The sequence below is a fragment of the Telopea speciosissima genome, chromosome 9, assembly GCF_018873765.1.
Source record: "Telopea speciosissima isolate NSW1024214 ecotype Mountain lineage chromosome 9, Tspe_v1, whole genome shotgun sequence".
Classification (NCBI taxonomy): domain Eukaryota; kingdom Viridiplantae; phylum Streptophyta; class Magnoliopsida; order Proteales; family Proteaceae; genus Telopea; species Telopea speciosissima.
Genome location: NC_057924.1, coordinates 63402399 through 63426512, shown reverse-complemented (window position 1 = coordinate 63426512; position 24114 = coordinate 63402399). Strand labels below are relative to the sequence as shown.

The window sequence follows — 24114 nt, the reverse complement described above, 5'->3', positions numbered from 1 at the left end:
GTTTGGTGGATTGCAAAAATAGGCAATGGGATGAAACTATGAACTGAATGAGCGGTTTTAAGTTATACTTTCCTGAATTATCTCTTCGAATTTTGTCCTCCTCGATTATTCGTTGAATCGTTTATCCCCTTCCTCCTTCTGAATATTTTCTCTGATTTTTATATGATGATCCTTATTTTGGATTGAGAGAACGAAGAACATAGATGGGTGTTGAGGGTGTTCCTCTGTCTCATCCGTCCTGGATTTTTTGGCTTGAAATGGGCTCATGCCTATTAGATTTGTCTCTTAGAGGCAAGTTTGAATTGAAGAAGAATAGCAAGAAATTGACTGAATGAGCGGTTTTACGTTATACTTTCCTCAATTATCTCTTCGAATTTTGTCCTCCTCGATGATTCGTTGAATCGTTTCTCCCCTTCCCCCTTCTGAATATTTTCTCTGATTTTTATATGATGATCTTTATTTTGGATTGAGAGAACGAAGAACATAGATGGGTGTTGAGGATGTTCCTCTGTCTCATCCTTCCTGGATTTTTTGGCTTGAAATGGGCTCATGCCTATCAGATTTGTCTCTTCGAGGCAAGTTTGAATTGAAGAAGAATAGCAAGAAATTGACTGCTTGATTCGAAAGAGCTAAAAAAAAAAAATGGCTTCTTCGCAAGTCCAAATGGCCTCAGGCCATTTAGGCTGTGTTCTCAAGGATCACAATTGGCGTCAAACAGACAAAGAAAGAGAAAGCAACGACAACGTTCGAACACAGCAGCAGGTTTCGCTCGAGAAGAATCTCAAAGACTTTGTCAGGGATAACTTCAACTCTTGCATTGCCCTCTCTGGCTCCAGAGATTCCGTCTCTGCTTTCGATGAAAATTCTGAGAATCGAATTGACAATCCGGAGAAACACGACCACAATTTTAGAGCTCCCGGCAGAAAAGGGGAAGAAGCGCGGGTTAGTGATGAGTCTTTACCCTTGGCGATGAAGCAATCAAGGATACTTGATCGATGGGCTACTCGTGAGGCGAGGGAGATGGACATAACCATAGAGAGGCGGACCCATGAAGCAGAGCTCTTGGCCCTCTCCAATTCTCACCCTGTTTCAACGGTGGCATCATCGTTCCTCGCAGAGAGCCCTCACGCTCCATCGGAGAGCTCCGTGGATCTTCCCAATCTGCACACTTCTTCCCTTCTTCAGATGTGGAGAGAGTTTGAGGCAGAAACAAAGCCGACATCCGGGAACCACAGCAGCTTTAATTCGAATTCAACGATTTCCAGTGGCGGCGGGCTCGATTCTGGAACAAGCAATCTTGAGAATGCCTCCTATGTGGATGACCCATCACCACGCTCTGAAGTTTGCGACTCTGGAGATGAAACATATGAGACTCCAGCGGCTCTCGAAGATTCGTTTACAGATTGGGAGTCCGAACAGAACACTGCGAGTGAACAGCTTTCTTCATCACAGGGACGTGTTTCGGATGTTGGGAGGGTCTCTGAAGTTGGAGAAAGGGAGAGACTCAGGGTTTCAGATATCATTAGAAAACTGAGTTCAGGGAAACCAATAGAAGCAAACAGTTCAATGACCCCATCGAGCGATGAACATGATCAAGAGCAGCCCACGGTGATTGACCCTGTAGTACCGGAACAAGGAGGAGAACAGAAGGGCTTCCTAAATGCTGGCTTCCTGAATGTTGGCAAGTGTCCCCGTGTCAGAGGGAGGCAAGCGATGATGGATTTGCTCATACAAATGGAACGTGAAAGGCAGAGGGAGCTCAATGAACTGGTGGAACGCCGAGCAGTATCCCGATTTGCACATCGGGGTCGAATCCAGGTGGTTCCTTTCTGTTTTTTTATTGATCAAATTCTATGCAAGGATGTCTTTCACAATCTTATGAATCTTTGGAGCTTCTTTTCAAGTTGGTTCTGCTTTTGTTCATACCAAATATTAACTTGCTTTGTAACCCACCACTTTTCAGTCCATTCTTAAGCTCAGATTCCTACAACGGGACGTTGCAGCTCTTAATAAACAGAGTCCAGCTTCAGCGGCATCTGAACTGGGTAGATTAAAGCAGGGAACTAGCATATTGGCACTAAGGTAAAACCTTTCCCCAGTTGATGATACCAAAATGAGGAGAATCGGCTCTTGAGAATAGATTTTGCTTGTGGCGTTAGGCCCCAACGGGACTGTTCCCAAGGCATATACCCTAAAGGAGGGTGCCCACCCAATAGCAGAAGCTGGGGGTATCTTGCCTGATCAATCTAACGTTCGGAGGTGATAATGCCTTGATTAATCATATACATAATATCACACGTCGTGAGACCTATTTCCATCGGTCTGCATTCTTGCAGTTGAATCAGACCATTCATATACAAGTCATTTGGTTAATCAAATCGGCGTTGGTCAATTCCGAGTTGACTCAGCTGATTCTGATGATTCCAATCCTATTTTTAGTACCTTGCATTGGTGAAAAATATATCTATGAAAATTTGTATGGAAGGATATCACGAATCTGCTGCCAAAAAAAGAATGATACGGGTTATCAGATGAGGTGCTCTCTCCATTTAATTTCCTAATTCATGAGTTTGCAACTATTATGGTGATACATTTTTCTTCTTCTGTCACATTTCTCTATTAGAACTTTGAAGAATTGTAATGGAATGTAAAAACTAGCTAGTTAGCTTAAAGTTTTCATTAAATAGGAAACGGAAGAATGCCAAATCTAATAACTACTATACAAGTTAGGTGCCAAATCTTATATTAAAAAAAATAAGAGTAGTTTATTAGGCGGCATGATAACGGACATAGGTTCTATTCTTTCGTTTGATGCCTTCAAAATTTTAAGTTCTACTACCTATACATTGAGTGCTGGGTGATTTGCATTCTTGCACATGAGCTTTCATTATCAACTTTTAGAAGGTGTTCTAGTTTCTTGCAAGCCTTGAGAATTAACGAAGGATCTTGAAAAAAAAAAAACAGGCGGAAATTTAGTCCTAATCGAGATGCTGAGGAGATCCCTGGTGGAGAATCTGGAGATAACTCAAACTTTCATACACAGCTACCAGATAACACCACAGGTTCAGAACATTCTGGTGCTTCTAATCTGGTCATTAATGAAGAAGTTCATCATCAGGAGCCATCTAGAATTGAGCAAGAAAGCACATCCCCAATGTACCAGTCGATGCCTTCTATTAATGAAGATCTGCAAGAAGCAGCAAGTCAGAGTTCAGATTATGCACGGCATGGAACATGCTTAGCGGTTAGCGATCTTGCCCAGGAAAGAAGTATGAACAATTTGACAGCCTCAAATGATTCTGAAGGAAATGGATTAACAGAAGAACCAATGCTGGATACTGAGCAGCTTGTTGGATCCACTGATGGAACCTGGCTAGGTGATGTTTCTCAACCGCAAAGAGACTGGAGAGGTTCCATGCAATCATGGTACCAGGACTTGCTTCCAAATAATTCAGAAGATGGGGAAAGCAATGTAATAACAGATTTACAAGAACCTGGTATGCTGCTGCAGTTTGTAGGATCCACAAATGGAAATTGGTTTGGTGATGTTTCTAGCATACAAAGTGGTTGGACACATTCTAGGCAAGCATGGTACGAGGATGTGCTTGATAACAACTCTGAAGTCAGGGAGAGGGTTTCAGTAACAGAAGAACCAGAATCTGATATGCTGCAGCGTGCAGGGTCTGCTGATGGAACCTGGCTAACTGGTGGTCTTCACCTACAAATGGATTGGAGAGGGCAGTCATGGTACCAAAATGTGCTTGAGAATAATTCGGAGGATGGAGAAGGGAATGTAGTAACAGATGAACCAGATCTTGTTACTGAGCAGCTTGAAGGATCTACTGATGGAACCTGGCTAGGTGATGTTTCTCGCCCAGCTAGAGATTGGAGGCGTTCCAGGGAAGAGTGGTGCCAGGAAATGCTTGAGAACAGTTCTGAAAATGGGGAAATTCGAGAGCTTCTTCAGAGGTACTCATATCTGGTCTTGATCTCTTCATGTATTTTTCCATTCATTTAAGAATTCTTAAAGGTTTTCAAAGCTCAAAGAACTGAAACTATAAAATGTGCGGCCAGGGGCTGTAGATTTAGAGCCTAACCCCCTAGTCTGCAAGAGAATCATCTGCTTCATGTTGTAAATTTTTGTTGATGGTGTCAAAGATTAAATCCCGCATTCAGTATCACCTATCAACAAGGCTGAAAATACTGGTACACACCTTAAGAAAAGCTCAAGGAGGTCACTGCGACAACTACGTGGTGTCTTCACAACTCGGGCTTCTTTTCATACCCTTCCAAATCTGTAGTGAACCTTATGATAGATCTTCTCAGCCACCTATGACTTAGCTGCTGTTTTACATTGATGCATCAGTCCTCCCTAAATGAATGAAAAATCATGACTATTGTGGTCAATCCACTTCATATTGACTATTATAAGTTCTTTTGAAAGAGACAACTGTTGTATGAATTAACATATAAAGCTCAACTTTCAAATTAGAAAATTGTGGATTTCTTATACATGGCCATTCAACCCCATGGTGAAGAAAAGTACAAGATAATACAAGTACTTAAAATAAAAACCTCTGTGGCGATTCTCGTAGTTCTCATGGATCTCCCTACTATACATATGCAGAAGAAGTGTATCAAATTTCCTTTCCAGTGACTTGAGGGAGACTATGGACCAAATGATCATGTCTTGCATACGAAGACAAAGGCATCAATCAGAAAGCATAGGAGGAGAAGAGAATCTTTTTGAGCATCCATATCCAGAAGCAAGTGGTACTTCTGATCATTTTTCATCTACGTCGTTCAGCCTACCTTTGTCTATGTCATACAACCTCCCTTTACCATATCAGCTGAGATCGCGGAATTGGTATCAAGATCATGAACCCAGGGATGATTCTGAACAAGTTGCATCTACATCACTACAACCATCTGAATATCAGAGTCGAGACAATCTGCAGTCCGCTATGAATCATCCTTCTCTTGTGAGTTTCCTTCGTTTCTCTATTAGTTGTCTTGTTACAAAGGTCGAGCTCATGTTATACGTAGATAAGATAACATGATGTGGACCATGATTACAGGAAATGGATCTCATATCTGATTTGAGAGGGCATATGGTACGGCTTCATAATGAGATATATGAACTGCGAAAATCAATGGAGAGCTGCATGGAGATGCAGAACAAGTTACAACACTCCATTAAGAAGGAGGTATCTGCTGCCGTTAACCGTTCAGGTGACCTGAAAGATGAATACAATCATTTCTAAAACTAGAAATATTAAAACTATAGGAATTTTCTATATTTCATTTATGAGAAAATTTTCGGATAACCAACCCCCCCTCCCCCCCCTTTGGTCTAATATCTTTAATGTGTCGTCATGTAAGAAATGTGTTTCGTGTATAATTTCTTTCTGCTCCCTTGCAAATACAAATTGCTCATTCTTCAGTCGGTTTCATAGTCAAATAAATGAAACGTGTGTTTTTTCTACGTCTCTGTTATTATTCAATTTTGTTCCCCCATGAACTGGTCTCATAACAGAACCTCTACTTTTTTGCCGTTGCAGCTCATGGTGGAGATGCAACAGAAATGCTCAATTGGGTACCACCAATGACAAATGGAAAGTGTTGTATCTGCTGTGAAATGCAGGTTGACTCACTTTTATACAGGTACTTTAAGAACCTTTGTTCACTTTTGTTGAAGTAACTAAATTAAGAGTTTTATGGCTTCTGATTTTTTTTTATGTTTTCAACTGGTATTTTTTTTCTCCATGTTATTCAGATGTGGGCACATGTGCACCTGTTTCAAGTGTGCACATGAGTTGCAGTGGAGTAGTGGGAAATGTCCAATTTGCCGAGCTCCGATATTAGATGTTGTGCGGGCGTACTCCAACACCTAGAGTATTGGTGAACAGGTTCTTGGTCTATAGAACCCCACAATGGCGGGAGCCTCGTGCACTGGGTACATCTTTTTTGTCACATTTTATTTTTTACAAAATTTAATCTAATTAAGCCTGAGTCAGATAATGGATGGTGAGTTATTAAGCAGCCAGTTTAACATATAATGGTGTGTTTAACGCTGGCTTGATTTTTTTATTTTTTTTCTGTACAGTGCTAAATATTGGCAAAAGGATTTTCTCCCTGCAAAAGCACATAGATACCATGTTTGTGGAGTTTAAGAATAAATGGAACTGCAAACATTGTTTGTTGAGTTTGAGAAGGATAAAGGAGGATAATGCCTACAATCTCTCTCTCTCTCTCTCTCTCTCTCTCTCTCTCTCTTTTTATATATATATATGGACACGCTGTCAAGGTAAATTATTTATACCCTTTTTTTTTTTTTTCCCTTCTTAGAACAACACATTTCTTTCTGTAAGTAAGGATAGAATCTTGTTATTTCACATGTGTACTCAAGAAACATGTAGAGTGTAAGACAATGACAACTTTTGAGAGTAATAAGATGGTCTTTAACTTTCAAAATATTTTGAAAACATTTTTTCTTTATCCAACTTAAAGAATTTGGTGATTAAAATAAGAAACAATCAAAATAAGGCTACATATTCTAAGATCACCTGTAGAGATGTCATTCAAACAAGAGACAATAAACAGAAGGATATATACATACAAAGGGAGGTGAAAAGGAGTATAAAACATTTTTTTTATCCGACTTAAAGAATTTGGTGATTAAAACAAAAATCAATCAAAATAACCCTTACTTTTTTGCCTTTAGTATAACACATTTTTTTTAAGAGTAAAATCCTATCATTCACATGACAACTTGAAAAACCTGCAAGACAATGACAACTCTTGATTTGGAATAACACATGGAAAAATCAAAAGAAATTTACAACTTCAAACTTCACCATTTTTATGGCAATAAGAAGCATGACATAAATTACTTCTTCTCAAGAATCAAGAGGCATCCTTTTTACTAAAAAAAATGGTATTGCCAAAGTTAGTGAAAAGGAAATATATATATATATATATAACACTTCTTTTTATCAAAAAATCTTGTCATTTGACATATCTATTTATAATAACAAGTCATTTTCAAGTTATTTTATAAACTCTTTTATACCCAGCGATTTAAAGAACTTTTGAAAATAAGACAAGGGCCGATCAAAACAAAATTACAATATAACACTTCACTTCGATTACAGCAAAATTTCGTTGAAAAATTATGTACATCTTGGAAGGGAAAAGGAAACACACAAGGGCAGTGTACATATTTTTATGCACACCCTCTCACATCCCACCCATGGATCCCACACTTTTTCTCTTCAATAAATATCCTCCCTGTTGTACGGTTAAAAAAGTATAAGTCGTATGAAACACTCTCCCACGTTATAATGACAAGAAATTGAAGATAGGGACTATGAATTGTACTGAAGCAGCTTAGAACAGTGAGACTTAAAAGGAAGGAAAGAACAACAGTGCAATAATCCATGTTCAGAAACGTCAGACAAATCACAGAACTCTCACTGTAGGGTAGTGGAGTACTGAAACACAGACGGTGAGTACTCTTATTATCACTCATATTATTGATTCAACAGTGGGGACCGGAGAGTTGGGAGTCCTTAAAGATTACACAAAGCCACAAGAACACCTATATATGACTTGAAAGGAAACAGAAATTGAGAACCCATTGAGAATTAATTAATTTTAGCTGACAATGGGGCAAAAAGGAAATTTGTTAAGGCTGGCTGGGTGCTAACTGCACTATCTCAACTTTAAAAATGAAGCCAAGTACTAAATCGATAGTGCGGTAGCTTTCATTCACAGCAATTCTACTTGTGAGTCTAATGGGGATGGATGGGGGAGCCTTTAATTTGTTTTGTATGAAGATTTCTCATTTATTCGTTTTTCCCTTCCTGGAATCTGGATTGGACAATTCAGAGGGTGTCAGGAATCGGGATCAGACTTGGCCATCCCGATTCCAATTCAACCAATCCAATTCTGATTAATTTATTTTTTTTTTTGTTTAAACAGTGTTTCCAACCCACTGTTTTCAAATAAGCAAATCAAATGAGGAACCAGCTATATATTATCCATCGTGGATTGCAAGCAAGACTCCTGAGTCCTGATCAGATTGCCCTCCGAGATAGGAAATTAGTAGTAGTAATCCTAGCTAGCTAGCTTTTTCCTGCCTAGCTCCTTGGATCATAGCATAGACGCTCAACCAACAACATGCATATATGGGATTCCTTGTCTTGGGAGGCAACCACTAGTGCCACTGCATCTTAGCAATTAACAACAAAGTCGCACCCGCTCAAGGCAATGACTAATGAGTAATGACCAAGCCCCCTAATTACTATGCTGGCACTTTAATTTGGGTTTCGTCAAAGCCCCACTCGAATGGCCTTGGAGCTCCATCGCTTCACACAACCTATATATCAAAGGTTGGCTAGTCGTCCTTCGGTACATTCGTCCAATATGTCATGTTTCTTCAGTCGTCCCACGTACACATGCTAGTAGCTAGCCAGTACTACACGGACACGTGACAGACACGTCCGCATTACAGGGCATGGGATATACTACTACTCTGCCCTTATAGTAGTGCCACTATGCTAATGCATGCCTTCAGAGTCCTCTTAATTGGCCGGGTGCACGATGGAGATTGACATGCACATGATGAACCACACACACGCACACCCTGGTGCGTATTGGGGAGTATCACAATAGAGTGCCAACATTTAGTAGTGTAGCCATTATCATATAAGTACGTACAAGCATTTGATGCAATGCATATATATGGTGATGCCTGCCTAGTAGTAGAGTAGCTTTTCCCATTTCCCATTTTTAGATATTGAATTTCTTTTTATTTCTTGGTGGAGATGTAACAATCAATTTAACTTAAAAAGGAAACGGGAGCCTCACACTTACTCATCATCATATTGGCAGTCGTTGTAACGAAATTTGGAGTCCCACAATACACGCAAAAAATTTCAGCAGTTCAAAATGGGCATGTATCGCCGTTATTAATCATAGATGGGCTTCCTTCTTATTGAATGGTACTGGCCCACAAAGACTATGTCCAACCTCAACCAAATGAATGACGAACAATTCCCTATTGGGCCTGGGCCACTACAAATTCCTACCGTTCTGGGGCCCTACAACTGGGAATAGTGGACCTTTGGGTACACATGATCATCTCTTAGATAAGACAAGTGTCCCTTATCAGAAACCACCCCATAAGAAAACAGTAATAAGAAGTAAAAAAGAAGAGAATAAATTAAAGAGAACAATTACTAGGTTTGTCGCTTTCATTCTTTCTGAATTTAAGCCTATGTTTGGTATATATTCTTGGAATGCATTCTAAGTCGATTTTGCATTCGCGGGTGATAAAAACAATTATCAGTATCATCTAAGAATGTGAAATTGACCTAGAATACATTCTAAGAATACATACCAAACGCTGACTAAATTAAAGAAGCATCTCTTTAATCTTGATATATATATATATAGGTTTACTATGACGACAGACAGACACCTCATTGTATTCTCCATTAAATATTAATAAATGGTCTTGATAGGATAGGCTCAATGAGTCGACAATCTACAGCCAAAGTCATAGACACCATCTAATCAAAACACCTACTGAGCTCGAGAAGAACAGGGGGAAAAAAAAAAACTGACTCAATTAACTTTAGAACGTTAGATGTTGTGCTTGGCAGGTGTTGACTTCTCAACCCCAAACTGCACCACACTCAGCGATTTGCAGAAGATTTTAATTCCTCAGATAAGGGTCTCTATACCCACATTGCCTTACCCAGGGTACCGATACATGGCGCTATCATTACCCCTCTCTCTCTCTCTCTCTCTCTCTCTTAAATTGTTGCAAAAACTTTTGAGTGGAGAAATAATTTTACCAAAATATCCTACTTACCTAACCAATATTGACTATAGATTTACTTCATACCAATGCTACTTGCCTAACCAAATTTGTACATATGTATTATTTGAGCTAAACTCTGGAGGATTTTTTGCATATATAGTTATTGTAATTTATAAACCCTGCTAGCTATTTGGCGTTTTCATCTATAAAACATTTCTGATCTAATTAATTGATTGCATTTCACTTAATTTTTGCCGTTACTGGGGGTGATCGATGCAACATCACTCTCAAATAGCTAGTTGGATAAGTTTTTAGTTTTGTAAGTTTATTATAACTACCACCTTATTGATCGTACTTGCTAACCCTAAAGTATCTATCCCAAAAACTAACAAGAAATTTAAAGGATAACTGCCTTCTACCTAGCTAATCCCTTTTTTGCTTAATGAGTGTAGTTTGAGCTTATTATTAATTAGTTGTTGGAATTTTGTTTTTTTGTTGGAACTTGGAACTACTCAATTGACAATTGATGGGTCGTTTAATTTGTCATTGGCGATTCCAATCAGAATCGGTGTTCTGAATTCGATCACAGTCCAAATCCGAATCGACCGATCCAATTCCAGATTCTTAAAACCCTGATCTCGAGTAACAATAAACAGGGGCAGATTGAGGAGAGGGCCTAAGGCCTAACTTAATTAGCACGTACTACGACTTGCAGTCCGTCTTCCACAATACAATAAACAGTTATACATACACGTACATTGCCATTTGCCTCCCCTTTCAAAATTCCAATTTTGCCCCCACCTTTATCTCTTCTATAAATAAATAATACGTACTCCTAGTAGTAGTAGTAGTAGTAGTAGTAGTAGTAGTAGTAGTAGTAGCCAGTGACAGTCCAATAACAAGCGGAGAGAAAATTGAGAATTGCTCATTATGGATCTGAAGAACAAAGTCAGCCAAGTTTGAAGGCAATAAAGTGGGAAACTTTGATTCTAATTCTCCAATTAATACTACTTCTAATAATGCTACAACTGCTCGAGAGGAGAAGCGATATGTAGCTTCCTCACTCCCAATTCAGGTATAATATTTTTTTTTGTCAGATTCTCTCTCTCTCTCTCTCTGGAGCTTATTAGTTTGATGAGTTGAGAGTACTTGTGCTGGTGGTTGTTGTTTGAAGTAGTAGTATTAAGTGGTGATCAAGTTGGATCAGATTGGACTTCAATCTTGAAGAAACGCCAAGATTTCAGGACATGAGCATTCGCGTTTCTTCAATAAATCATTTCCTTTTACCAAAAAAAAAAATTGTATTCCAAAAGTACTTCACCCCTAGCAGCTAGGCTCATTCATACGTATTATATATAACATTGATGGGACCTCAAAACATTTGCATTGCATGCTCTCATTTTCAAATATTAAAGAACACACACTCTGCTACACTAAATAACCACGTACCAAATCTCAAGATTAGCATGTCATAAATTGATTATTGGTCGAAAAGCCAAACATTACTGATCTGAAGAAAAGAAGATGAACAGAGAGGAACCAATGAAGTCTCGGCCCCTCTCTATGATGTGAGAGGGGATTTCAGTGTTGAAAATATTAAGAAAATAAAAAACCTGACAGCTGTGGGATTTGAACCCACGCCCTTTCGGACCAGAGCCTAAATCTGGCGCCTTAGACCACTCGGCCAAACTGTCTTTCATGAAAATTCAGAGATTTATTAAATATAGCTTTACTTAAAAGAGTGTACCTAATACTACTTATACAATACATCTGTCTAATATCTTATCTACAGTCTCCCATTTATCTCTTATTTTCTTCCTTTTTCAATCATTTTATTCATGCACAGTCAACTTTAATTAAACCCTTGTCAGACTAAACTCTTTTCAAATAAATCTCTTAATCTTACACTTTAAAATCCTCAAAAATATATCTCTCTCTCCACGATTTTTTTGTTTCTCTCCCCATTACCCTTCCCTCTACCCTATGTTCCAAAAAACACTTTTTCTTTTCAATCAAACTTTCCTCCTAATTTCATATAACTCTCTCTCTCTCTCTCTCTCTTAAAATGTAAGACTAAGATAGATGAAATAAGACTTATCATTTTGTGTAGTAATGTCCACCAATCGCAGGATAGTTCACGTTGGCAGAATCTATAATGCAATAGAGAAACACCGGGTTGAGTCGTGTCAAAATGCCACTCTCCTTAAGGTTGTAGAGGCTCACAATTGATGGAAATGGGTTTACTTGTCAAACAACCTCCAATTTGATACAACCCCAGAATATGAGGCCAACTAATAGTGTTGCACTCATTCGCCACTCAAAGACTCCAAAGGTTGTGCTCAACACTCAACAAATCAGAAAAAAAACAAGACCGGAAACAAGAAAGCCTTAGAAACGTTTTACAAGACTGAAGAAAAGAAAGTTGAAACAATGAAATAATGAATGAACAAGGCTCCCAGCCCACCCTCTATTTATAGAGGTGAAATGACCCTTCAAAATGTTTAAAATGAAGGGATATGTTAATTAGAAAACGAGTGGCCATGGTTTATTCTTCACTTGAAGATTTTGAATACAAGGTTGCAGGGCCTTTCACATGTATATATGTACGTGTCTCTATGAAGAGACACAGCCCATATGAATGGCTATTTCTAAAGAAAAGACATACCCCATAAGAAGGTGTCTTTTCAATTTAAGTTTAAACCCAGGCCCAAAACACTTACGTCTATGTCCTTTAAATTATCCACGTACACGATCTGACCCCATCGCATCGATCCGGTGTGCTGTGCATGTGTAAAAAGAACCCCAAATCAACCACAAACTCATAAGAAGAGAGATACGTCTCTTCAAGGAACGCAACCCCTATATTATCATAGATAAGTGTAAGCAAGTCCTCACTTTCCTTCATGAACAATGTGTGACTACAAGTTATTCCGACCATTTACTTTATTAAAAGCAAACCATGAGGTTAAGGGTCCAAACACCTTGAAGACAACAAATAAGTAGGAGTAGAATGTTTTCCAAAACACAATTTTTTAAACTTTAAACACACACACAAATACAATATAGTCTCTCCTCTAATAATCTATTTACTAATTGATATATTTATTTATTTATTTATTCACATCCCATCTCTCTCACATCTCTTATGTTTATTTTAAAATCTACTCTTTCCTCATACATAAAAATCTCTCTCTCTCTCTTGCATTCTCAGTTAATTGTTTGGATTTTGATTGTTGCCACCATGCATCATACTTTCACCCTCATCTTGATTCTTTAAATTTTGATATGAATATGATAAATATTTATCAGATATTAATTGCCACCGTATATTATCATATTTAGTGTGATGTGTCTCTATTCTCTAAGATTGAGTCTGATTTATTGTGAAGTGTTTGTTTGTGCCTTCAATAAAATAAAATAAAAGTGTACATCCCTACATAGAGGATTATTTAAGATTAAAAATACCAATTTTGATTGATTTCGACCATCTCTCTCTATCTCTACAAAACTTTTTCACTTCTCAAATTTAATTGCTTTATTACTTTCACATTTTTTCTTAAATTAGAGTTTTTTTTTACCTTAAGTTTAACTTAAAATAATGAACGCAACCACTGCCATGTACTAATTTCTTTTTCTTTTTTTTTTTTTTGTGCAACTGTGCAAGAGTTTCTTTTTTTATAGTTATTTGCTACTTTTATTATATAATGAATACCCAATCAAAAAAGTTACCCTCGTCCACACATTTATGCATCTTAAGATCATAACTGTCAATTTTGATTAAGCCACAAGCAAAGGTCAAGAATGCATAACTGTCTCCTTCCAGGCATTTGCAAAAAAAAATATCAAGAATGAGCATTTTCATTAATGTTCTGACTCATCCGCCACTTCTACCACATTTAATTATTATTGTCAACCTGATAATAATCCAATAGATAGATCATCTGTTAAATATGACATATTATTTAAATTATATATCTCATAATATATAGGATTTTCGTTCTTGTTTTTCAAATATTGTCTCTATCTTTAAAAGAATTTGTTTCTTCCAAGCAATTTTGAAAGTTTTACTTTAAGTATATAAAAATCCCCATTCATAAACAACCCCCAAAAAAACGCAGTTGAAATTAGGATTTGATCCCAAGATGGGGCGGTTACAATGCATTGTCCTCGATCATAAGACCATGATTAAATGACTACAACCAAATCCCCAACCCCCATATCTCTTATTGAAAGAGATAATAAAATATGCAATCTCTCTGGCTAATGGTGCATCAGGGTCTTCAAAGGTGACATCACTCATTAGAAACGCAAATAAAAAACTAATTAACCCAACCTACATTAAGTTTTTTTTTTTTTTTTACAGAGAACAAGAAACATTTTATTTAAAGAAATCTAAGAAGGAGATTCCTTCCCTGGAAAGAACAAGATACATTAAGGGAGGGCTTGAGCTTGAAAAGCCAAAGGATTTTGAATTAATATCGTCCTTGGGTTTCTTGATCTTTACTTTTGCTTAAAATCTCATATGCTTATGGTGGGCTTCAGCACTAATTCCATCCCGTTTGCAGACCCAACAAGATGGAATCAATATTTGAATTCCAAATATTTGCAATGAATACTTAAATTTTTAAAGGGGTTTTCTTATTGACACCATGTCAAATAATTTGTAACCTCTTTTTGTTTTTTTGCTTTTGCTGTTTTAGTATAATACACTCTTTTTTAAACAGGGATAAATCCTATCATTTCACTTGTGTATTCGAAAAATATATAAACCAATGACAACTTTTGATACTAACATAATGATAAATCACTTTCAAATTATTTTGAAGACCTTTATTTGTACTCATGATTCATATAACTTTTGGAATAAAACAAAGAAAAATCAGAAGAAAATGTAAAATTCAAAATAAATCTATAAAGGTGTTGTATAGGCAATCACATTTTTAACTATCGATCAAATGATAAGAGATTGGGAGAAGAGATGAGCAGGGGGGTTGGGGACAAATAGGGATGCCAATAGGTTTGGTTATGGTTAATCGGTCTGGTCCTAGTTGGTTTCACCATTTTATGCCTACCTTTGGAACTGGATTTATTAACTAATTGGTCCCAAACCTTGGTGGAATCAAAACCAATAAACAATCGGTTTGATCAATCCTGGTCTTTTATTGGTTTAAAGACCAAAACAATAATCAATTATACCCAAGAGAATTTTTTTTTTTAGCCCATCTATTCGAACCATACACAATCTATGATACAATTAAACAAAAATCTATGAAATATAAAACCCATGGACTTGATTTTAATGGCAATTTTAGACCATCTAACAGAAACGTTGGATGAACTGTTTTAATACTATTTAATTATGAAAATATAGATTGTTGTATAATAAGATGTTCAGAAGAAGCGCAGACAAGCTGGCATGGGGGTTCGAGCAAGGTTTGCAAGAGATTTTGGAGATATGGTTCGAAGAGCAAGCCGTATGGACAATTATTCGAGATGCGAGAAGGTTGTTTGATAAGCTCAATCCTGAGTGGGCCTCGGGAGTTGTTTCCCTCTTTATTGAAGATTTCAATAACTTTGGCTTATTTTTTTAAGTTGTAAATAGTGGATCCGGCTCCTCTCCAGGGAGCTCAGCACCCAGGGAGTCCTCAGGGGGGCATCCAAGGGTTGGGTTGTGCCGCACACATCTTGATGCACGCCTAGGGATGTGTGCAACACAACCCAACGGCTGAATATCCCCTGGGCATGCTAAGCTCCCTAGAGAGGAGCTCAATCCGTAAATATTGAAGTTAAAGATGAACAGTACCTCTTTTATTTTTGATAAAAAATAGTTCTACTCAAATAAACGACATGAATTATACAAGGTTTAGATACAAAGTATCAAAAACCAATGAATGGAATATGGCCAAAGTGTCTCACATGGATCGACATGACCTTCTAGACTATGAGATTGGTAACACCAATAGATTCCCTAGAAACAAAGCTATAAATATTGGTTTAATTGCATTTGATGTATGTGTCCATCAAACCCAATTTAATATGATTAAATTAATTAATACATTTTCGTATTCATGTGTTTGTTGTGATTATATTGATAACGTGCAATTGCCCACTTTTATTGCTATTAGCTCACAATTTTTTTATGGACAGATGTGGGCACTCTGTTCTAAGGTTGTCACATTGTATATTTTTCCAATGGAGATTAATTTAGAAATATAAATGTGGACATTTAATTGTGTTGAACATTGATCTGTTGAAATTCCTAATTTAGATCACATCCGTTCTATCCGCAAAGGAAATTTTCAGTAGTTATTTTTTTTCATACCTGAGAGGCACTTATTGTTGCGTCTATATTTCAGACAATTGTAGTGATGCAATAGTTGATGTCTACCGACAAGACTGACTAAACACTGGACGCTCATTTTATGATTTATATGCGTGAATGACGGTATTCCTCAATAAGGTTTCACACCTTGATAGGGTGAACCTCCAAGTATGTGAGTTATTGGATAATGATTGATCGAAATCCGGGACCTCGATAATATTAGATATTATTATTTGAAAGAAGTTTCAAATAATTTAGTTGAGCATTGGTCTTAGTAACTCACGGTTAATTATCCAGTGCACTTATAATTTTGGCGGGACGTTTTGTTTCCATACTTGTGAGGATGAATTGTGGATGTTGATAACATGGGGAGAAAGTGTAATGAAAGTTTTTACCATATGAGGTTCTCAAGTTATGCCTTTTGTAGAGATGTTTTTTTATGCAATTAATGAAAACTTTAAAGTATAGAGATTTTCTTTTGTGTAATTATGGACAACTTAAAAGGTTACCCTTTAGGATTACATCAGTTGATATAATCTTGCCATTGATTTGTAATCTCCTTATTAAAGCTTTTCTATTTAAAGAGAGACTTGGTTCAAACTCTAGATTGACAACATAATTATTCTCAACAGTTGCGAGAGAGTTCTTGAGAGAAAAAAAAAAATCTTTCTCTTCTTCAAGCTAGGGTTTCTGTCATTGGAGTTTGAGCAAAACTTTGGTGATCATACCCTTATGCTGCATTCCTTTGGAGGAACGTACCATCAATGTGTTCTAAGTAATCTACTTATCCCAGTGATTGATTCGTTATCACATATGTTCATTAAGATTTCTAAATTTTTATTATGTATCTGGTACCGTACCGCTTCCACTGTCGCCAACATTTGGCATCAGAACAAATGTTCGTCGATAAACACATGAATCTAATCATATACATGCCATTAAAGTTTTGATTTTATTATGGTTTCTTAATCATTAGATCTTATTTCCTTATTCCCTTCTTCATTCTTCTTATTTTTTCTTTATTTTCTTCTTTTCAATTTCTGGTTTTTGGAAAACAAGAATGCAACCCCAAGAGGGGTTATTAATTTTGAAAGGATTTTTGTCAAATGCCCACTTGAAAATGCCCGTTTGTCTAAATGCCCCCTTGAAAATTTTCTAATCTTAAATTCTCCCCTATTTTCAATAAATCGTAGCATTTTGGTCCTGTGCGTTAATTTGAGGCGTTAAACGTTAGTTTTAAGATATGTAATGACCAAAATACCCTTGTGACAACAACCAACAAAAATTAAAATATAAAGTGACCAAATTGCCCTCATCTTCCTCAAATGGTTTAGGATTTGAAACTGAGAATCAAACCCTAAACCATTTGGGAAAGATGAACCTTAAAATCAAACCTCCAAAATTGAAGTTGCAGCCGGAAAAACGACAGGTCTCTACTGGCCTTCACTGATTAATCAATAGTTCTCTGATCGATTAGCCATCATTCGGCAGATTATATCTTCTAATTTTTCTGGTTGTGGAGGGTGCTTACCACGTGGGGTTCTTAAAGTACAACTCAAGTCAACCAATAAAATCCTAAAATCAAAACAGGGGTAAACATTTTTCCCTCAAAACTGGCAAGTATAGAAAAGGGTAGAGATTTGAGAGAAGGGAATGGGTTTCAATTGGGGCTTTTAGGAGAAGATATCAAAGGAGAAGAGAGGGTTCGGTCATGGTAAAATTCTGGGTTTCGGTTGGGAGAAAATTAGAGAGGAGTCTGAGATTTGAGATATGGGAATGGGTTTTCAATTGGGCTTTTAGGAGAAATAATCAAAGGGGAAGAGAGGGTTTGGTCATGGCAAAATTCTGGGTTTCGGTAGGGAGAAAATTAGAGAGGAGGTTAGAAATTTGAGAGATGGGAATAGGTTTTCAATTGGGCTTTTAGGACAAGATAATCAAGGGGAAGAGATGGTTCGGTCATGGCAAAAGGAAGATAGAAGAAAGAACGGAGAAGTGGTTTACATGGTTTCGGATGGGTAGAAGAAGAAGAATTGGTTGGGGCTTAACGGAGAAGAGGGTTCTTCGAGGAATGTTGTCTTCAACTCCTCCAACTGCATTTTCTTCCTTCACATCCACATTCAGGGCTGTATCAGATTCGGTTGAGGGAGACTGAGACTCGATTGGTGGGATCTCTGAGACTGAAGGAAAAACAAATACAGCAGCAGCAGCAGCAGAAGCAGAAGCTTTAACTTTCTCAAGAGCAAATTGATGGGTTTTTTGAGCTTAGAGAGGTATATTTGCAGAGATTTCTGAAATTAGGATGGTTACATCATGTCTACAAACGATCTCAGCAATAAATTCCCGCATCCCTTGTCTTGATTCATGGGTGATTTTAGGGTTCATCTTCTCTCCAAATGGTTTAGGGTTTGATTTTCAGTTTCAAACCCTAAACCATTTGGGGAAGACGAGGGCAATTTGGTCATTTTATATTTCAATTTTTATTGGTTTTTATTACAAGGGCATTTTGGTCATTACATATCCTAAAACTAACATTCAACATCCCAAATTAACGAACAGGACTAAAATGCTACAATTTATTGAAATGGGGAAGAATTTAGGATTAGAAAAATTTCAAGGGGCATTTGAACAAATGGGCATTTTTAGATGGGCATTTGACAAAAACCCATTTTGAAAATAGGGAGAGAGAGAGAGACAGAGAGAGGCGGGGCTGTCTCACGAACTGTTTATGAGATGAATAGTGAAGCTTGAGTGGTTTTGATGATTGCTTTATTGGTTAGTATTATCAAAAAAATGGATTTAACAATGATCCCATGGTGAACAGTTCTATGGAACCGGGGAGTTAATATTTAATAGAAAAATTAAGTCTCTCAGCCAATTCACCATGATATGCTCAGAACAAGAGAAATAATCTTCAAACCTTCTTTTGTTTTTCTCTCGAGTCAAATTACCCATGATACAACCGTAAAGAGGAAAGAAAGGAGAGGCTGTATGGCTGTCACTGTGACGATTGAACAAGAATTCGGTGTATGGCAAGCGCTACCTCACCTTGCGTTTTAAGCAATGCTGAATATCATATTTGGGTCCCTATTGACCTTGAGTGATATTGGTGAGGGTTTGACCAAAAAATAATATTGGTGAGTGCAATTAATGCACTTAATTATAAAAAAATAAAAGAATAAAAAGGGGTAAAGAGAAAAAACCAGAAACGTAAAGTGAGACGATAGAGAAGGAGAACAAGGTGACAGAGGGTAACGCTCAAAGAGGTTGCTGCCCCCCAAAACCGTGAGGCCTTTTGGGCAGCTAGGCAATGGCAGCAGCTGTCTTGATCTCTATTAGCAAAAACACGTTTAAAACTTCATTTTAACATGTTCTTGTTTTTTTACCGTTTTAAATACGTTTTGCCATATGGAAAAAAAAGGGTAAACGATAAGCATTCCTTTTTTAAACACATTTCTATTTTTTTTTTACGTTTTTTAAGACCTTGGACTTGTTGGTCAATGGTTCACTTAACTGACCATATCTCTCTCTCCCGTACTCTAATCGGCCTAATTCTTTTACCGACGTAAAGATGACTCGAAGAGTTATATTTTTTATGATATCATCTTCAACTCAAGGTCAATGCACGGCCACCGAAATTAGCAAATGTATTTCAAAATAAAAATTTCCCAATTTATATGAGAATAATGCAGTTTTGTTGGTTTCGTTTTATTAGATCGTCCGTTTGCAATTTTTTACCATTTAAAACCTATACCATAAGATTCCATTTTTTTGTCGTTCCCATTTTTGCTAACTATGGCCATGATCATATTGTGTGGTTCCACCTTGTGTGTGGGCTCCATCTTCATTTTTCTACAATTTTATTTTTTTTCTTTCATATTGATGTTCTTCATCTTCCATTAATAGAGTATACAAAGTTTCGTTTATTCGAGTTGTAAGTGTATTAGGATTGTGAGAGTCATGATTCCTATTGGCATTATAATTCTTGATTTGATTCCAATACGATTGACAAGTAATTTAAACTCGATCGAGATTTGATTTATTGCACTTTCCTTGTTTATTAAGGCTTGGACTTTTGAAGTAGAAACCCAATATTCCTTGTGGCATTATTAATTGTTGATGATAAACAAATTTATTGACATGGAAATGGGACAAACCCAATTCGGTTGGGGGTATGAGGCAACCCAAACCCGATTTGGGTATTAACCAATTCAGATATGGGTTATTGGAATGTCATGTGGGTTTGGATTTTGGGAATTGTATCTCATTAGGGGTTGCACCATTTTTTAAATGATAAAAAATTTTTGATCATGTGAAATTACCATATTACCCTTACTTACCCTAAGGGGTATTTAGATGAGATCTAAATGATGAATATGCCCCTATTGACTAAATGAAATCAAAAGAATATCATTTTAATATTGATTAAAAGTGCTTAATCGTGGGAATCATTTTGAAGTGTTGAAATGTCCTAAATACCATTTGAAACCCTAATTTGGCATGTACATGATGAATATGACAATGAAATTAATATTTTTGTTTAATGTATTAAGTGTTAATTATTAGGCAATGCTATGCTTTGTGTTGCAGCATAGAATGGTCATGGGATTGAATGTGATGTGTGTTTATTGCATTATTCTTTTTCTCCTCTAATACTCCCATTTAAAGACATGTATCCCTCCTTGGGCAATCCTAAATGGAGAGGATTGGTATTCTCAAAGGTTATAAGTAATTATAATTCATTCCTTTAAATTTCATGTCATGTAAATTAGGATATAATTTTTGAGATGTAATAAGTAAGAAGCACATGCGATATACTTACATTGGAGCATGGTGGAGATGTGACATATACCGTAGTATGCCGCATTCAGTGAGAGCTTGGATGGTACGATCAAGTTGAACAAGACTCAATGGAGGATCTCATGACCATACCATATTTTATGTGGATGCATGCTATGTCTTATGCATTCGTTTATTTTATGCGCTTTACTTGATACATTAGATGTATAGTGGTTAAGAGTAACTTGAAGTAATGCGTTTAATGTGTTAAATACCTGCATTGTCTTCGACATTAAAACCAAGTGCATAACGGGAACTTTTAACGGTAAGGATCCTGTGGCCTCCTATCACGATGGGATAAAGACTGCTTTGCAGACTCTGGGGAACTCTGATAGGCTAACCTTAGGATTGAATAAGTGAGTTGCTTTATCCCATCTCCTATGAGATAAGATATGGACATGGTGGGTAGGGCATGCTCCTGAATGTGGATACTGTCCCAAAGCCATGATCTGTTTCTAGTGATAAATAAGTGCTTGACATGAGTGTAGTGAACTCCGACAGGCTAAGCTGGCAATCATCTAAGGATGTATTAAGTGAATTCCAACTGGCTAAGCTCTACACATCAAGGGCTTAGATGACTCTGACACACTTATCCAACTGAGAGGGATGTTGGAAAGGTGTAGAACCATTGATTTGTTGCATATGTTCCTTATTGTTTATTTCAATGGTTGTGATTATTGTATTAATTACTTGTACATCTTATGTAGATACCTTAAGTATTTCCAATATGACACACAACGCTGCCCTCACTTCACTTCTTAACGATAATAAGCTGACCAGACCCAACAACTACCTTGAATGGAATAAAGGTTTTTGCTTATGTTGAGAGCATAAAAGATTTTGTCAGTTATTGAGACTACTAGACCCCCTCTGCCTCAAACTATTGATGGTGATGATCATAAAGCTTGGGAAACTTTTAAGGAAAAATGATGCTTTGGCCACGGGGTATATCCTTAGTTCTGTTGACAAGATTATTCAAAGTGCATTTGATGACTTTGAAAGCATGATTGTCTTGCTTGTAAGAAAATCTCCTCTACTTTGTTCTCTACTAAAATGACTGAGTCCACATCTATCTTGGATCATATGATGAGAATGAATAAATACTTCCAGGAATTAGAGGTTTATGGATCGGTCTTTGAACTTTAAAATTGAGATCATTTTTGCCACACCGCCAGACTATTACACTTTGTTTATTATGAATTATCACATGAATATGGTGACAGTGAACACCATTTCTGAGTTAACCAATATGCTTACAAAAACAGAAGGTGCAAGCAAGGCAATGGCTCGTGTCATTGAGAAGAGTCTCAGTCTTCCAAACATAAGAAGAAGAGGAAGAACAAGAAAAATAAGGGTAAAGGTAAGACCCCTAGTGAGTAAAGAGGGAGGAGTTCAAAAAAAAATAGAAGGCAAAACTGCTAAAGGAAATTATTTCTTTTGCAGCAAGACAGATCACTGGAAGAGGAACTGCCATGAATACCTTGCCTCTTTGAAGAATGACAAGGCTAACAAGGTAGACAAGACAGAATCAAGTATTTTTTCATCCTTTGTGTTGACTGAATCTTATTTGTTGGTATAACCAACTGACTTGTGGTGTGTGGACTATGGGTCCACCTCACATGTCTGCAATATGTTGCAGGGATTTCAAGAAACCAGAAGGACAAGAAGGAATGAGATCACCTTGAGAGTTGGAACTGGAAATGAGGTTGACATTATCTCAATCGGCAATTTTACTATTTGTTTTAATCATACTGAAAATTTTAAATTAAATAATTGTTATTACATACCTGAATTTAGTAGGTTTTTTTATTTCTATTTCAAGACTCATTGATGAAGGTTATACTATGACATTTTGATGATAGTTTAAATATCTTTTTATAAAGGCAAGTTTGTTGCCTCCGGATATAGAATGAATGATTTATATTGCCTTAAATCTGTCTTGAATGAATCCAATACTTTCAGTATGACTGTTAGTGCAACGAAACAAAAGCGATTTTCTAAGAACCATACCTATCTTTGGCATCTTAGTTAGTCCACATTGGTGTGAACATGATTAATAGATTGGTAAAAGATGTATCTCTTGAAATTCTTGAAGTCCAACCTATGAATCTTGTCTACAAGGAAAAATGGCCAAGAAACCATTCCCGAACAAGGGAATTAGAGTTGAAGGTACATTGGATCTCATACACTCAGATGTATGTGGGCCATTAAATGTCCAAGCTAGGAATGGATATTATTTTTTCGTCACATTCATTGATGACTATTCACGGTATGAATACATTTACCTAATGCATCGAAAATCGAAAACCTTTGAAAAGCTTAAAGAGTTCTAAGCCAATATTGAAAACCAGTTAAGTAGATATATCAAATGCCTCAGATCAGATCGAGGTGGTGAATACATATTAGATGAGTTTGATGACCACTTACAGGAAAATGGTATCTTATTATAGTTGACTGCACTAGGAACACCACAATAGAATAGTGTTTCAGAAAAGAAGGAATTGAAGATAAATTTACACCTTTATTTAATGGTGGCATGTGAGAGCCTGCACCCATATCTTACTTGAATTTGGGGGCGCTACAACCCTCTCCCTGAATATATAGGGAAAACAAACGCTACCCAGTTGCTTGTGTCAAACCCCAATAACTAAGTAGGGCATAGGATCAACCGAAGCCATCTAAAGCTAGTTTAAGTTATATGCTCATCCTCAAGCATATAAAAATTATAATGTTTCCAAGAATATACAACAAATATTGGCTTCCAAAAAATTCAAACTTCTTCTACTTCTATCTCAAAATATTACCTACAAAAATTCTCTACACAATGCTCTAACCCAAAAGCTTAAAACACTCTCGGAAGTTTTAATCATCAATATAAAAAATTCAATAACAATGGGGTGAGCGAAACTAATTCAGTCAGTAACTAACCACATACCATGAAAAAAAATACTCATCAATACATTACAAAATCATAAATGGAAGATTCTTAGTCAAACTCCAAAAATTCATATCTATTGGATGGTTCCAAACTCAGAATTCCAATGAGTGGACGGGTCTCAACTTGTTCACAAGTATACATGTTTCCAATGGTTCATTCCATGTACAAATTCCCAATTCCCACAAGAGA

At 36.8% G+C, this 24114-nt stretch overlaps 1 protein-coding gene and 1 non-coding gene across 3 annotated transcripts; one reads left to right on the top strand and one right to left on the bottom strand.

Moving 5' to 3' along the window:
* Window positions 1-459: 459 nt before the first annotated feature.
* Window positions 460-16690, top strand: LOC122639921. 2 transcript variants are annotated; one of them, XR_006329602.1, is made up of 9 exons: window positions 460-1818; window positions 1964-2082; window positions 2965-3969; window positions 4628-4982; window positions 5079-5232; window positions 5562-5664; window positions 5777-5927; window positions 5971-6158; window positions 16679-16690. XR_006329602.1 is itself a non-coding variant. In XM_043832962.1 (8 exons), the coding sequence occupies exons 1-7, from the start codon at window positions 643-645 to the stop codon at window positions 5892-5894; spliced, it is 3030 nt and encodes a 1009-aa protein (XP_043688897.1). In that variant the 5' UTR covers window positions 460-642; the 3' UTR covers window positions 5895-5927; window positions 5971-6214. The 2 variants fall into 2 exon arrangements, 1 of the variants encoding a protein (XP_043688897.1); XM_043832962.1 differs by lacking the exon at window positions 16679-16690 and having other exon boundaries at window positions 5971-6214.
* Window positions 11444-11523, bottom strand: TRNAL-UAG. The gene has a single exon. It is a non-coding gene; the product is annotated as a tRNA-Leu (tRNA).
* Window positions 16691-24114: the final 7424 nt, after the last annotated feature.

Coding starts and splice junctions, on each gene's coding strand:
- LOC122639921 (XM_043832962.1), top strand. CDS start 643: ATGGCTTCTTCGCAAGTCCAAATGGCCTCAGGCCATTTAGGCTGTGTT. Junction 2,083..2,964: donor ACTAGCATATTGGCACTAAG/GTAAAACCTTTC, acceptor AAAAAAAAACAG/GCGGAAATTTAGTCCTAATC. Junction 4,983..5,078: donor CTATGAATCATCCTTCTCTT/GTGAGTTTCCTT, acceptor CCATGATTACAG/GAAATGGATCTCATATCTGA.